The 15,567-nt window shown below is 61.4% G+C and overlaps 2 protein-coding genes across 2 annotated transcripts; both read left to right on the top strand.

Annotated features, from left to right (window-relative positions):
• Positions 1 to 439: 439 nt before the first annotated feature.
• LOC104575172 (trypsin) lies at positions 440 to 7,640 on the top strand (the record flags this gene model as incomplete). The annotated part of the gene is made up of 6 exons (XM_088539522.1): positions 440 to 597; positions 2,405 to 2,625; positions 4,855 to 5,017; positions 5,614 to 5,867; positions 6,769 to 6,905; positions 7,485 to 7,640. Coding segments are annotated over 6 exons (1,089 nt in total), but the record flags the coding sequence as incomplete, so codon positions are not given.
• A 2,406-nt stretch (positions 7,641 to 10,046) lies between these two features.
• On the top strand, positions 10,047 to 13,629 carry LOC148590066 (trypsin-like). The gene is made up of 5 exons (XM_088539521.1): positions 10,047 to 10,101; positions 10,491 to 10,644; positions 11,395 to 11,660; positions 12,767 to 12,903; positions 13,477 to 13,629. Exons 1-5 carry the CDS (start codon positions 10,047 to 10,049, stop codon positions 13,627 to 13,629), a joined length of 765 nt encoding a protein of 254 aa, XP_088395647.1.
• The last annotated feature ends 1,938 nt before the right edge of the window (positions 13,630 to 15,567 follow it).

The raw sequence follows: 15,567 nt of genomic DNA, 5'->3' as shown, positions 1-15,567 counted from the left end.
CTTCCAAGTGCCTAGGAATCATCTGGATGATCTAGGGGCCTCGTGGATGCTCTAGGGGCCTCTTGGATGCCTTAGGGACCTCCTGGGTGCCATAGAGGGGTACTCTAGGGACCTCCAGGTGCTCTGGAGACCTTCCAGCTGCTCTAGGGACCATCCGCGTGCTCTAGGGACCTTCCAGATACTCTAGGAACCATCTGGGTGCTCTAGGGATTGTCTGAGTGTTCTGGGGAGCATCTGGGTCCTCTAGGGACCTTCTGGGTCCTCATGAGTGCTCTAGGGACCTCCCAGGTGCTCCAGGGACCACCTGGGTCCTCTTGGGACCATCCGGATGCTCTAAGGACCCTCCAGGTGCTCTAGGGACCTCTTGGACACTCTAGGGACCTCTTGGACACTATGGACCCATAGGGGGGTCTCACCAGGGGCCGCCTCTGTCCCGCAGGGAGACTCGGGGGGCCCGCTCGTGTGCCAGGAGGAGCTGCAGGGCATCGTGTCGTGGGGCATGCAGGTGTGCGGGCGGCGGGGCAAGCCGGGCGTCTACACCCGCGTCTGCGCCTTCACCGACTGGATCCGGGACACCATCAAGAGGAACAGTCACGCGTGAGCACCACCCAAAGGGAGGTCCCATCTCCCCCACCCCATCCCCACGTCTCGCCCCGAGTTCTGGTCCTCACTGCTGTCTCCTGTCCCACCACCTTCCCCACGCACCGTGGAATGAGCTCCTGGAATAAAGTCCTGTGTAACGTGGCCACCTCACTCCGTCCTGTGGCTCCGCCATGGGCGCCTGTGGCCACTGGAAGCGTGTCTGGGGGGACATCGCCATGGGTTGGATCTGGTGTCACCAGAGGAGGAACCTCATGGCTACGTGTGTCCCGAGTTGGTGGCCACACTGGAAGCCACATGTCCTGCTCAGGAGGACACACGTGTGCAGCACGTGCCCAGCTCGGTGACAGGGGACATGTCTGGGTCTGGAGGACGGACACATCCAAGTCCGGACCCATAGCCACGTTGGGCTGATCCGGTGGCCACCGCTGCCTACCGACAGCCACATGTGTCCAGTGTGGGAAGGCAGCTGTGAAGGATCTCTGGAACCCACCCATGTCCATGCATGACCAGGAGCACACGACCCAGGTCCACCTTTGGAGACCCACATGTGACCAGCTTGCTGGCCACAACGGGCAACCCATGACCGCACATGCCCCTCTCCGGTGGCCACAAACAACCCACAACCACCCGCCTCCCATCCTGGTGGCCTTGGGTGACAACCAGCACCCGCGTCCCTCTCCTGCGCAACACGTGTCCCCGTCCCCTTGGTGCCACCCCATGGACACGTCATGGCGCGACTCGCCGGGGTTATCGCGGGTGGCGTCAACCAGGAGTAAAGCTGGGAGCCGGCCCCACCTGGGAGCGCGTGGGTGCGCTAATTGGTGCAATTAAGAGCTGGCTAACGAGGCGGCCGCTAACGAGGCCCCCCACCAAGAGAACCAGTTGGGCTGAGCTCCACCCACCCTGTTTACACCCGGTTTGGCCACCCATCCGTCTGTCCGTCCGGCCCTCGCTCCACATTCATGCCAGGGGATGGGAAAACCCCGCCCCTTTCCCCTGGCCACGCCCCCTTCCCCGCCCCACAGCCTCCCTTCCTGTGAGCGGTGTGGGGCGAGAGCACCCTCTGGTGCCCCCCGTGCGCATGGGGAGGGCGGTGGGTCCCATGGATGGACCAGCAAGGCACAGGAGAACTTAGACGTCCTTCCAAGACCTCCTGCTGGTCTAGCAAGAGCCCCAGCCAAGTCATCTCCAAAATGATTGGCCCACGACCATGGGTTGGTCTTCAGTTGGCCAATCAACACACGCCGGTCTCCAAACCAGCTGACCAATCACCAAAGGTTTGTCTCCAGCTGGCCAATCAGCATGCAAGGGTCTCCAAAGCCAACTGGCCAATGAGAACATATTGATCTCCAAACAGGCCAATGAGCATGTGCTGGTCTCCATTGCTGGTTGGCCAATGGAATTTGCTGTCTGGCAAAGCCAACCAGCTTATCCCAAGTGCCAGCCTCCGAATCCAGCAGCCAATTGGCATGGGGAGGTCTCCAAAGCGATCTGGCCCCATCCATGTGCACCAATCCCCAACGTCCTTGGCCAAACCTGTTGATCCCCAACGTCCTTGGCCAAACCTGTTGGTCTCCAAAGTCCTTGGCCAATCGTCTCATGATGGTCTCCAATGTCCTTGGCCGATCCTCTCTTGTTGGTCTCCAAAGTCACCACCCGACGTGACATGGTGGCCTCCAAAACAGTCGTCCAATCCTTGCGCGTCCGCAGCGAGCCGACCAACCAGCCCACGCCAACCTCCTAAAGCACCGCCCAACCGCACGCCTTGCCCCAAACCCAACCGGCCAATCGGCGTTTCCAGGTCGCCCGGAAGCCGACCAACCACCGCGAGGCAGCCCGAAGCGAGCCAGCCAATCAGCAAGCGGCAAAGCGAGGGCGTCCGGGCGAGGCGGCGCCGAGGGATTAAGGAAGGAGGCGTCGAGGCGTCCTGGGGCGGGACGAGCCGGGCCGGCCCCGACGCCGCTATAAAAGCGCCCGAGCTCACGTGGGAGGGCCGGGCGGGAGCCGACGCGACGGGGCCAGGCGGGACACGGTCCTGGGGGGACCTGGGGGAGTTTTAGGGACAGGTTTTTGATTTTTTTTTAAGATTTTCTGATTTGGGGGGCTTTTTTGAAGCTTTGGGGATTTTTTTATTATTTTTGGAGGATTTTTTTGAGATTTTTTTAGTTTTTTGTGTTTTTTGAGATTTTTCAAGATTTTTTTTATTTCTTTTGGGTTTTTTTAAGTCTTTTTTGAGTTCTTCAAGTTTTTTTTAATTAGTTTTTTGAATTTTTTTGCCCCCATCCCGGGTGGAGGAAGACACGGCGGCGCCGAGACCGGGACCTTCGGAGAAGCACCGGGAGCCCTCGGCTGGTGGCCCCAGCTCTGCGGAGGGCTCATTCGGCAGCGCGGGGACCTGCGGACAGGTTTGCTGGGACGTGGAGGTGCCATTCGTCTCCTCTCTCCACCCATTCCTTCTTCCCCGGGTTTCCTCCATCCCTCCATCCATCCTTTTCCGGGCTTCCTCCGTCCCTCCGTCTCTACTTTTCATCCCTTCTCCAGGCTTCCTCCATCCCTCCATCTCCATTTCCACTCTCCACCCATCTCTTCTTCTCCGGGCTGGTTCCATCCCACTATTCCTCCTTCCCTGGCCTCCATCCATCCGTCTTTCTCTGAGGTTCCTCCATCCCTCCGTCTCCACCTTTTCTCCATCCCTTCTTTGACAGGTTTCCTCCATCCCTCCATCTCCACTCTTCCTCCATCCCTTCTCTGGGCTTGCTCCGTCCTGCCTTCCTCACCCTCCATCCATCCCACACTTGCTCCGTCCGTCTGTCCTCCTTCATGCTCCCTTGGTCCCCTCCATCCCTACTCTGCATCCATCATGGACCCCACTCCTCCATTCCCGAACTCCATCTGTCCTTCCTCCTCCAGGCTCAATCCATCCCTCCTTCCTCATCCATCCCAGCTCTTTCTCTATCCCTCCATCCCCCCTTTTCCCGATCCTCATCCATCATCTCCCAAGGGGACTCACATCCATGGGGCCACCACCGCCATCTATGCAGAGCATCAACCCGTGTCCCCAAGTTGTGGCCATGGGGGACCCTGACCCACAACCACGGTGGGGACCCCCCTGACCCACCTCCAAACCACGTCAATGGGGCAGCGAGACCCCCAAGGACGGGCAGCAAAGACCCCCCGTTCCTCGGGGCGTCCTCGGGTGGCTCCGAGCCACTCGTGACCCACATGGGTGGTGGCTCCGGGGGAGGCGTCGCGGGGTGCCGGGAGGTCAAACGCCCCGAGTCAAGGAGGGGGAGGCGGAGGAGCTGGCGGGGCCCCTAATTAGGCGCCTCATTAACGATGACGGTGGCGATTGGGGCCGCGGCGCTCGGGATAATGAGGTTGCCCAAGTGCTGGGACCGGGAGGAGGGGACACGGCGGCCACCCCTGTCCCCATCCCCCCCGCACTGGGGGGCTGGGGTACCGTAATGCCCTGAGAAACGCGCAGCAAGATCCTATTGCCCATGCGGTGCTACCGTAATGCCCTGAGAAACGCGCAGCAAGATCCTATTGCCCGGAGAAAGGTGCTGTGCTACCGTAATGCCCTGAGAGATGCGCAGCGCTACCGTATTGCCCTGAGAAACATCCAGCAAGACCCTAACGCCTCGGCTGCCGTAATTCTCTGAGATATGCGCAGCACTAACGTAAGACCCTGAGAAAGGTGCCGCAAACACCAAAATGACCCTAATGGCCACCGAAAAGATCCCTGAAGTGTGCAGGGATACCGTAACGCCCCGCAAAATGTGCATTGCTACCGTAATGCCCTGCAAAATGTGCAGCGCTACCGTAATGCTCCCATGCAACGTGCAACCCTACTGTAATGCTCCCATGCAACATGCAGCATTACGGTAATGCTCCCATGCAATGCGCAGCATTACCGTAATGCTCCCATGCAACGTGCAGCATTACCATAACGCTCCTATGCAATGTGCAACCCTACCGTAATGCTCCCATGCAACGCGCAGCATTACCGTAACGCTCCCATACAACGCGCAGCCCTACCGTAACGCACCCCTGCAACGCGCAGGGCCCTAACGCTCGCGCGTGTCCCGCAGCAGCGATGGAAGCGAGAGCGGCGCCGGCCCCGCGTCCATGGGGCGCCGCGGAGCTGCTGGGAGCCCTGGTCTTGGCGGCCGCCGTGGGTGAGTGCGGAGGGGACGCGCGGGGCGGCCGCGGGGGGACGCGGCGGCGCTGACCCCGTCCCCGCTCGCGCAGCGTCCTCGGCCGCGGACCTGACGCGCATCGTGGGCGGCATGGACTGCGTGGCCCACTCGCAGCCCTGGCAGGTGGCCATCCTCGACATGTCCAAGCTCTACTGCGGCGGCGTCCTCGTGGGCAGGCAGTGGGTGGTGACGGCCGCTCATTGCACCATGCCGGGGTAAGGAAGAGTGTCCATGGGGGCGGGGGGCGCGATTCTGGGGTCCCATGGGTGCTCCAGGTCTTGGTGGGCTTGGTGTCGCATGGGTGCACCACAGGCTTGGTGTTGCATGCATCATGTCGCATGCGTCCCATACGTTCATCATGTTCTTGTTGTCATGCGTGTCCTTGGCATCCCGCATCCCACGCGTTGTCCATCCCATGTGCGAACCGTGGTCCTAGTGTCACTTCTGGCCATGCCGTGTCCCACGCATCGTCCGTCCCGTGTGAGCACCACGGTCTTGGTCTTGCATGTGTCATGGCCATGCTGTGCCCAACCAATGGTCCATCCCATACAGTCTTGGTGTCACATGTGTCCTGCCCATGCCAGTCCCACAGGTGCTCAATGTCATCTGCAGACCGTGCTCTTGATGTCACACCTGCCCTTGGCATCTTGTGTCCCACACGTGGCCCGTCCCATGGTCTCAGTGTCGCACACGTGCCACATGCCCCATGGTCTCCATGTCTCCCATGTAGACCGCATCCTCCCTGTCCTGGCCGCGTGTGCTGCACCAGGACCTTGTCCCCAGCTCCGAGCCCCATGTCCGTGTCCCCCAGGGTCACCAGCATCCGCCTGGGCAAGCACAACCTCTTCACGCGGGAGTCGGGCGAGCAGCTCAAGCGGGTGCTCAAGTCGTTTCCGCACCCCGACTACGACCCCACCACCAAGAACAACGACATCATGATGCTGAAGCTCGGGACACCCGTCACCCTCAGCGACAGGGTCCAGGTCGTCCCCGTGGCCAGCTGCCCCCCGGAGGCCGGAGCCTCCTGCGTCACCTCGGGATGGGGGGCCACCTCCTCCCCGGAAGGTACCCAGGGCTCTGTGGGTCCCTCCTGGACACCTGGGACCAAGTCCAGATACTTGGGTCTCTCCTGGATGTCTAGGTCCCTCCTGGACACCTATGTCCTCTCTTGGACGTCTGGGTCCATCTTGGACACCTCAGTCCATTCCCAGATACTTGGGTCTCTCCTGGATGTCTAGGTCCCTCCTGGACATCTATGTCCTCTCTTGGACATCTGGGTCCATCTTGGACACCTCAGTCCATTCCCAGATACTTGGGTCCGTCATGGACATCTGGATCCTCCCCGAAATGTTTAGGTCCTGCCACAGATGCCCAGGTTCTTCCTGGACACCTGAGTCCACCCTGGACACCTGGGTCCTCTTCTGGACACCCAGGTCCACTCACAGATACTTGGGTCCCTCCTGGACATCAAGATCCTCTCCCACATTTCAGGATCTGCTCCTTGATGCCCACATCCCTCCTAGGCACCTACCCCCTTCCCGGACTCCTGGGCCCCTCCTCAGATGTCCCCGTCCTTTCTGGACACCTGGATCCCACCTGGACACCAGGAATTCTCTGGAATACCTGCATCCTTTTCCAGATGCCTGGGACTAATATGAAAGTGGCCCAAATTGGACCTTTTTTGGGGCAGAAAATGCCTCTTTTATGGGAGGGGGAAGTTTCCCCTTCCCCATGAGAAATCCCCCCACCAGAAGGTGCCTTTCCCCACCTTGGGACCCCCAAATATGCATTTTCCTCCCCAAACCCAGCTGGAGAAGCATCTCCAGACGATTGGCCAGCAGAGACGTGGGGCGGTGGGATGGCGTCGGGGCGCTTTGGAGTGAGGGGGGCTGAATCTCTGCCCGTGCCCGGGTCGATTGCTCTGGTTTCTTTCTTCCCCCGTCCCCACCTGCGTCTCCCGTCCCAGTCACTTACCCGGACGTCTTGCAGTGCGTCAACGTCACCATCTTCTCCACGGCCACGTGCCAGCAGTTGTACCCCAGCTACATCACGGAGAACATGCTGTGCGCCGGGAGCCTCAGCGGCGGTAGGGACTCCTGCCAGGTACGGCCAGAATGTCCCCTGCGGCCACCACCAGGTTGTCCCCAGGGCGGTGTCTCCAAGGCAGAAGGGGACGTGTTCCCCACAAGGAGGTCTACGGTCTTCTTCGTTGGCTGGGTCAACAAGGGTTGGCCAACTCAGCTGTGATTGGACATGCCAATGGAAGCTGGACAACCCAAAGCAGGGGTTGGCCAATGGCGTGATGATTCTTCAACCTAACAAGGGTTAAGTTGGCCAACCCAATTATAGTCGACCAACTCAAGAGTGGCTGGACCACCCAGAGGGGTGGTTGGCCAACCCAGTGACGGTTCAACAAGCCATTGAACATCAGTTGGCCAATGGGAGTTGGCCGATGCCATGAGGTCAGCCAACCAAGCCATGGTGGGCCAACTCAACGCTGGTTGGACAGCCCCATGGGAGAACCTGGCCAACCCAGGTTTATCAAGCCCATAAGTCTTGGCCAACCTCATTGGAGGTGGCCAACCCAATTGGAGGAGACCAACGCCAAGGAGGGTTGGGGTAGCCAGAGAGATCCCCCAATCCATGTCGGTTGACCCCGGCTCATGTCACCTCTTTGCACAGGGTGACTCCGGGGGACCTCTGGTTTGCAACGGGACCCTCCAAGGCATCGTGTCCTGGGGCATGGAGAAATGCGGGCAGCCCAAGAGACCCGGCGTCTACACCAAGGTCTGCAGATTCGCCCAGTGGATCCAGGACATCATGAGGGACAACAAGTGACGGGGGACGGTGGTGGGGCCGTGTCCCCGCTGACGCGGCTCCCATGTCCCACCGGGGCAGGACGGTGGTCAAGGTCCTCAGCCGGTGCCACCTGGCGAAGCCACCGAGTGGCCGCAGGGTGGGGTGGCAGGAGACATTAAAGCTTTGGCGACAGATGGGAAATTTGGTCCTTCCAACCTCCCGCCACGGCTGAGACCAGGCTCAAGTTTCAGGGCAAACCCCGGATGTTGCTTCTCCTCCAGGGTTGCCCAAGGACCCGGTTGCCATTGGTGGCCTTGAGGTCTTGAGGTCCAAAGGTGACTTTGGAGGAGGAGTCATCAGCTTTATTTCAAAACACACCTCCCATTTCATTCCCTTGTGGTCTCCTACCCTTGGTCTCATGAGCATCAAGGTCCATGGCTGCAGGTGGCCTGTCCTTGTGATGGCACTGAGGGACATGGGATAGTGGTGGATGAGACCTCTAACCCCATGGGAGTTGGTCGAGCCACCAACAAATGGCGGTTGCCCAATGCAGCAATGGTCATTGAGATGGCCAGCCCCTTTGGAGATCTCCAGACCAATGGGAATGAACAACCCAACAAGAGCTGGCCAATCCAATGAGTCACACAACCCAACCAGGGTCACTCCACCCAAACAAGGTCCCTCCAACCCAACCAAAGTCACCCAATCCACCAAGGATCCGCCCCCAACCTAGCCAAGGTCACCCAACCCAACAAGGGTCACCCAACCCAAGGTGGTTGGCCACCCACCAACCGCCTGTCCCATAGGAGAGGCCCCACCCAACAGGAACAAGGGGTGACCCAACACAACAAAGGTTGGCCAACCCCATGAGGCGCCCTCCAACCTACTCATGGTTGGCCAGCTCAACAAGGGCTACTTAAGAGTGATTGGCCACCTCATCGAGGGTCAACCAACCCAACAAGGATGACCCAACCCAACAGCTCCCGAGTTCCTCTTAGCCCAGTGGCCTCCTCAGTGGTTTCCCAAGTGACCTTTGGTGGCATCTGGGGACACTGTGGCTCCCTGAGGATGACTCAGCTCCGGGAGCCTGGAGGTGCTGGGATTGGTGGCAGCTCCTCCAGGAGCCACCGTGGGAGGAGCGTGGGGACAGGTCACCGCTGTGGTCCCACCCACAATTGGCTGGACTCTTCTGAAGACCCTCCCACCTCCAATGGGGGAAATGCCATTGGTTGGCTCTTCCCAAGGTCCCACCCACCTCCAATCTCCAATCCGGGTCACTCCATTGGTTGGGCTCTTCCCAAGTCCCGCCCCCCCCTCCCTTCCCCATATTTGGAGGGGGGGTGCCCAATGGCACTACCGTATTTCCCCTAGTAACATCCAGCACTGACCCACACAAGGGGGCTGCTACCATAATCCCCCTAACAGAGAGCAGCAAAAAAAAAAAAGTGAGGGTGGGGGCAGCCTCAACCCGCACCCCCCCGCATTGGGGATAGTGGGGGGAGGGTACCGTAATCCCCCTAATAGTGCTCAGCCCAACTTAAAAAAGCAGGGGGCAACCCCTGTTGCTACCATAATCCCCCTAGTAGGGCACAGCCCAATCCGCAAAAGTCGGGGGGCCGACCCCCCATTGTTACCGTAATGCCCCTAGTAGCAGTCAGCCCAATCCACAGAAGTGGGGGCCAACCCCCAGTGCTACCGTAATCCCCCTAGTAGCATGCAGGGTACCGGCTGGGCACGGGCCCTGACCCCTTGGCTACCGTAATTCCCCCAAATATCAGGCATTGTGATGGGGGTGGGGGGTGCTGGGGGTTGATCCCCGTGTTTGGGGCCGCTGGAGCCGGCCCGGCTGCTCCTGCTGTCGTTAATGAGGGGGGATAACGCTAACGAGCGCGGCGCGCCCAAGGTGTGTTTGTTGTGCGCGTCGGGGCTTAGCTCCCTAATCCGGCGCTAATCCGGCACCGGAGCGAGGCCACGTGCGGCTCCGGCTGCCCGGAAACCCCACGCACACGGGGGGCCCAGGCGTCCGGGGGGGTCCTTGTCTGGACACCCCCCCCCCCACCAAGGGGCCTGCAGGGACCCCGGGTGTCCCGGGACCCCCCTTGACATTGGGATCCCCCAAATGGGGACCTAAGTGTTGGGAATGTGCCCCCCCCCGCCATGTCCCTCCAATCAAGCTCCCCCTCCCCCCTTACAAGGGGCCCAGGTGTCCGGCTCCCAATGACCCCCCCGCCACGAGGGACCCAGGTGTCCAGGTTCCCCCCCCACCCCGCCCCCAACAAGGGGCCCAGGCGTCCGGGTTTACCCTGCCCCCCCCGGGCCGTGTGACCGCACCACCTGCACCCCCCCCCCCCGCCCCCCCCGCCCCGGCCTTAATGAGCCCTCGTTAATTATTAACCCCGGGGCTTAATAAGGGGGGGGCACCCGGCACTGCCGACCCCCCCCTCAATGGCTGCCCTTCGTCTCCCCCTCCTCCTCCTCCTGGTTGCGCTGCTGCCCCCCGGTACGGGGGGGGGGGGGGGGATCCTTTGGGGGGGGGCAAGGAAGGGGGGAGGGTTTATGGGGGGGGCCACGGTTGGGTATTTTGGGGGGGGGGCCTTGGGTGGGGGGGGCTGTCTCTGGGGACTGGGGGGGTGAAAGGGGGGGAGACTGGGGGGGGCCCATGGGGGGAGACTCGGGGGGGGTCCCATGGGGAGGGACTCGGGGGGGGGGTCCCATGGGGGGAGATTCAGAGGGGGGGATGTCCCAGCGCCCTCCCCCATTGCCGTTTCCCCCCCCCAGTTGCCCTCGAGGGGGGCAGCCCTGGAGTGGGGGTACCCCATGGTGGGGGGGGGCCATATGGGGGCACCTCGTTGTGCCCCCCCCATTCACCGCGTCCCCCCCCCCCCCCAGGGCGCCCCGGGTCCCCGCGGGTGCTGGGGGGCGACGAGTGCCCCCCCCTGGCCCACGCGGGGCTCGTTCTGCTCCTCTACTTCGACCAGGCCCAGTGCGGGGGGGCCCTGCTGGACCCCCAGTGGGTGCTGAGCGCGGCCCATTGCAGGACCAGGTGGCACCGGGGACATGGGGGGGACAGGGGGACATGGGGGGACAGGGGGGACATGGGAGGACAGAGAAGGACATGGGGGGAAGGGGGGACATGAGGGGGACGGGGGGACATAGGGGGACAGGGGGGACATGGGAGGGACATGGGAGGACAGAGAAGGACATGGGGGGCAGGGGGGACATGGGGGGGACGGGGGGACATAGGGGGACAGGGGGGACATGGGAGGACAGGGGAGACTGAGGGGACATGGAGGGACAGGAGGGACATGGGGGAATGGGGGACATGGAGGGGACATGGGGACAGGGAAGACTGAGGGGACATGGGGGGACATGGGGGACATGGGGGGACTGGGAATGTGGGCACTGGGGAGTCGCTCTGTGTCCCCACTCCTCCACGGCCACCTCCCAATCCCTCCCCCTTCCACGTCCCTCATGTCCCCATCCCTTTCTTCCATGTCCCTGTGTCCCCATCCCTCCATGGCCACGTCCCTTGTGTCCCCATCCGTCCATGGCCACGTCCCTTGTGTCCCCATCTCTCCATGACCATGTCCCTGGGTCCCCATCCCTCCATGACCACGTCCCTCATGTCCCCATCTCTCCATGACCATGTCCCTGTGTCCCCATCCGTCCATGACCACGTCCCTCATGTCCCCATCTCTCCATGACCATGTCCCTGGGTCCCCATCCCTCCATGACCACCTCCCTCATGTCCCCATCCCTCGGTGTCCCCGTCCCCGCCGCGTCCCCTCTCCAGCCACATCCAGGTGCGCGCGGGGGCGCAGAGCCTGGCCCAGCCGTCCTCCAACGACCAGTACGCGGTGGCCGTGGAGGTCGTGGTGCACCCGGGCTTCAGCGCGCAGGAGGGCACCAGCGCCTACAGCGACGACCTGATGCTGCTGCGCGTGGAGCCGCCGCTCACGCTCACGAGCTACGTGCAGCCCCTGGCGCTGCCCAGCGCCGTCGCCAGCCCCGGGACCAACTGCACCGTCATGGGCTGGGGCACCACGACCAGCCCCACGGGTGCGCGGGGGCCCTGGCGGCCGGGGACGGCGGGGGTGGACGGTTACCTTGGGTGGAGGCATCTCCATAGGGAAGGGAGTTTGGTGTCCGCAGGATGGACCTTGACATTCATGGAGTTGGGTGGAGGCATCTCCATAGGGAAGGGAGTTTGGTGTCCGCAGGATGGACCTTGACATTCATGGAGTTGGGTGGAGGCATCTCCATAGGGAAGGGAGTTTGGTGTCCGCAGGATGGACCTTGACATTCATGGAGTTGGGTGGAGGCATCTCCATAGGGGAGTTTGGTGTCCTCAGGTTGGGCCTTGAGGTTCACGGAGTTGGGTGGAGGCATCTCCATAAGGAAGGGAGTTTGGTGTCTGCAGGATGGACCTTGATGGTCATGGAGTTGGGTGGAGGCATCTCCATAGGGGAGTTTGGTGTCCGCAGGTTGGGCCTTGAGGTTCACGGAGTTGGGTGGAGGCATCTCCATAAGGAAGGGAGTTTGGTGTCTGCAGGATGGACCTTGATGGTCATGGAGTTGGGTGGAGGCATCTCCATAGGGGAGTTTGGTGTCCTCAGGTTGGGCCTTGAGGTTCACGGAGTTGGGTGGAGGCATCTCCATAAGGAAGGGAGTTTGGTGTCCACAGGATGGACCTTGATGGTCATGGAGTTGGGTGGAGGCATCTCCATAGGGAAGGGAGTTCGCAGGATGGACCTTGACGTTCACGGAGTTGGGTGGAGGCATCTCCATAAGGAAGGGAGTTTGGTGTCTGCAGGATGGACCTTGACGTTCACGGAGTTGGGTGGAGGCATCTCCATAGGGAAGGGAGTTCGCAGGATGGACCTTGACGTTCACAGAGTTGGGTGGAGGCATCTCCATAGGGGAGTTTGGTGTCCGCAGGATGGACCTTGACATTCATGGAGTTGGGTGGAGGCATCTCCATAGGGGAGTTTGGTGTCCGCAGGATGGACTTTGACGTTCATGGAGTTGGGTGGAGGCATCTCCATAGGGAAGGGGCCCAGGTGTCCCTTGCATGCACGGACCTCCAGTTGGGTTGAGTTGGGTGGAGGCATCTCAGGGTGGAAGGGGACCAGGCTGGACACGGGTGTCCCCTCCTGCTGCCGCAGAGTCCTACCCTGACAGCCCGCAGTGCGTGAACGTCTCCGTGGTGGCCGATGACGAGTGCCAGGCCATCTACGGCGACACCGTCACCGCGGACATGCTGTGCGCCGGCGTGGCCGAGGGGGGCAAGGACTCCTGCCAGGTACCGCCTCCTTGTCCCACGGGCTTGGGGACGGAGCCACGTCCTCGTGGTCCTTCACGGCAACCCCGTGTCCCTTGGCCACGTCCCCACGGCCACGTCCCTTGGATTCCCCTTATCTCACGGGCTTTGAGATGGAGCTACGTCCCCATGGCCCATTACCATGTCCCCGTGGTCCATCACCGTGTCCCCATGGCCCATCACCATCTCCCTATGCCCATCACCGTGTCCCCACGGCCCATTACCATGTCCCCGTGGTCCATCACCGTGTCCCCATGGCCCATCACATCCCCACGGCCCATTGCCATGTCCCCATGCCCATCACCATCTCCCTATGCCCATCACCATGCCCCAAGGCCCATCACTGCATCTCCACTGCCCATCAAGTGTCCTTATGTCCCCAAAAACATGTCCCCATAGCCCATCACCGTGTCCTTATGGTCCCCCTCAACCCCTGGTCTTCAAGACGTGGCCACATCTCCATGTCCCCGCATCTCCGGGTCCCCACGACCCAGCTACGTGTCCCTCCACCCGGCACCGTCCACATGTCCCCATCACCGCCCCCTTTCTGCGCAGGGTGACTCGGGAGGTCCCCTCCTGTGCGACGGGGAGCTCCAGGGCATCGTCTCGTGGGGCGACCACCCCTGCGGGCAGGCGGGCCGGCCGGGCGTCTACAGCCGCGTCTACAACTACCTCGCGTGGATCCAGGAGACCATGGGGGAGGCCTGAGGCCTCCTCGCGCCCCCGCGGACCCGTCGAGGCCACCGCGGACCCATCAGGAAGCCATCGAGTCCCCTGCAGACACCCCCACCCCGCCACGGAGCAGCCAATCCTGCCCCAGATGCCACCATGGCCAGGCTGATCCCACCACGGATGGATCAACTCCACCATGGGGCAGTGGCCCCACCACAAAGATGTTGACCCTGCTGACCCACCACAGACCCACAGAACCCACCAGAGATGGTCTGATCCCGCCATGGGTGGTCAGATCCAACCACAGACCCCACCATAGATGGACTGACCCCACCACGGACCTCCTCATGGATGGTCTGACCCCACCACAGATCCACAGAACCAACCAGAGGTGGTCTGATCTTACCATAGATCCCACCATGGATGGTTGGATCCCACCCTGGACCCATGGATCCCACCATAGATGGACCAGCCCCACCACAGAGCCCACCATGGAGCTCTGTGCCCACTGTAGACCCCACCATGGATGGTTGGATCCCACCATAGTCCCATAGAACCCACCATGGGTGGTGTGATCCCATCCTAGACCCCACCACAGATGGTCAGACCCTAACATTGACCCACAGACCTCACCATGGATGGAGCAACCCCACCATGGATGGCCTGACCCCACCATGGACCCATAGACCCCACCATAGATGGTCTAATCCCATCCTAGACCCCACCACGGATGGTCCGATCCCACTCTAGACTCATGGATCCCACCATAGATGGACCCACCCCACCCTAGACCCCACCATGAATGGTCAGATCCTACCATAGACCCAGAGTACCCACCATGGATAGACCAACCCCGCCACAGACCCAACCACAAAGGTCTGTCCCCACTGTAGACCCCACCGTTGATGGTCTAATCCCACCTTAGACCCCACTGTAGATGGTTGGAACCCACCATAGACCCATGGAACCCACCATAGATGAACCGACCCCACCATAGACCCCACTGTTGATGGTCCAATCCCACCCCAGACCCCACCAGGGATGGTGGGACCCTACCAGAGACCCCCACCATGGTCAGATCCCACCACGGACCCACAGATCTCACCATGGATGGTCTAATCCCACCCTAGACCCCACTGTAGATGGTTGGATCCCACCATAGACCCATGGAACCCACCATAGATGAACCGACCCCACCATAGACCCCACCATGGATGGTCCAATCCCACCATAGACCCCCACCATGGATGGTCCAATCCCACCATAGACCCCCACCATGGATGGACCAGCCCCACAGCGGCCCCATTTATGGGATGGGAGGGACACCAAGCTGCACCCCCCCAATCCCGCTACCGTAAATCACCTACTGCCCGCACCCCGCCCCATACACAGTGCGCCCTTCCCAGCTACCGTAGTGCACCTAATAGGGGCGCAGCTCCCCCCACCTCCGCCCCACACCGCGCCCCACAGCCTCGCTACCTTATTGCACCTAATAGAAGCACAGGTCCCTCCCCACAGCCCGCAGGTCTTATGGTAATGCACATAATAGAAGTGCATGGAGATTTTTTTTCCACACCGCCGGAATCCTCCTAATAGGAGCGCATGTAAGGGTGCTCCTATACAGCTGCCCTCCCCAACGCGTCTATCCCCCCCACTACAGCAATGCACCTAATAAAAACGCAGCCAGAAATGCAAATCCCCCCTCCCCCCAGTACCGTACTTACTGAAGTAGCCAGGCACAGTTTAAAAGAAAAAAAAAAAAAAAGGTCTCCGAGGGATTTAGGGATTTTTTGCTGCCCTCGGAAGCCATTGAGTCACCAAGGGCGTCAGCCACCCTGGTCGCATTGTGGGTTAATTAGGGCAGATAACGAGGTTGGAGGGAAAGGGAAGGCGCAACGTGACGCGGGGGCGGAGGAGCCCGGGAGTGCGGGGAAGCTCCGAGCCGGGGCTGGGAAAAGGGCCCAGGCGTCCTGG

Source organism: Tinamus guttatus, unplaced genomic scaffold (assembly GCF_059628265.1).
Source record: "Tinamus guttatus ecotype Peru unplaced genomic scaffold, ASM5962826v1 Tinamus_guttatus_pri_ptg001780l, whole genome shotgun sequence".
Lineage (NCBI taxonomy): Eukaryota > Metazoa > Chordata > Aves > Tinamiformes > Tinamidae > Tinamus > Tinamus guttatus.
Note: the sequence above shows the minus strand (reverse complement) of the source record. Positions and strands in the feature narration are given on the sequence as shown.

What these genes read in the sequence shown, in the direction of transcription:
- LOC148590066 (XM_088539521.1), top strand. Translation starts at nt 10,047, where the DNA reads ATGGCTGCCCTTCGTCTCCCCCTCCTCCTCCTCCTGGTTGCGCTGCTG. An exon ending in CACCACGACCAGCCCCACGG is followed by an intron (nt 11,661 to 12,766) that starts GTGCGCGGGGGC and finishes CTGCTGCCGCAG; the next exon opens with AGTCCTACCCTGACAGCCCG. An exon ending in GGGGCAAGGACTCCTGCCAG is followed by an intron (nt 12,904 to 13,476) that starts GTACCGCCTCCT and finishes CTTTCTGCGCAG; the next exon opens with GGTGACTCGGGAGGTCCCCT.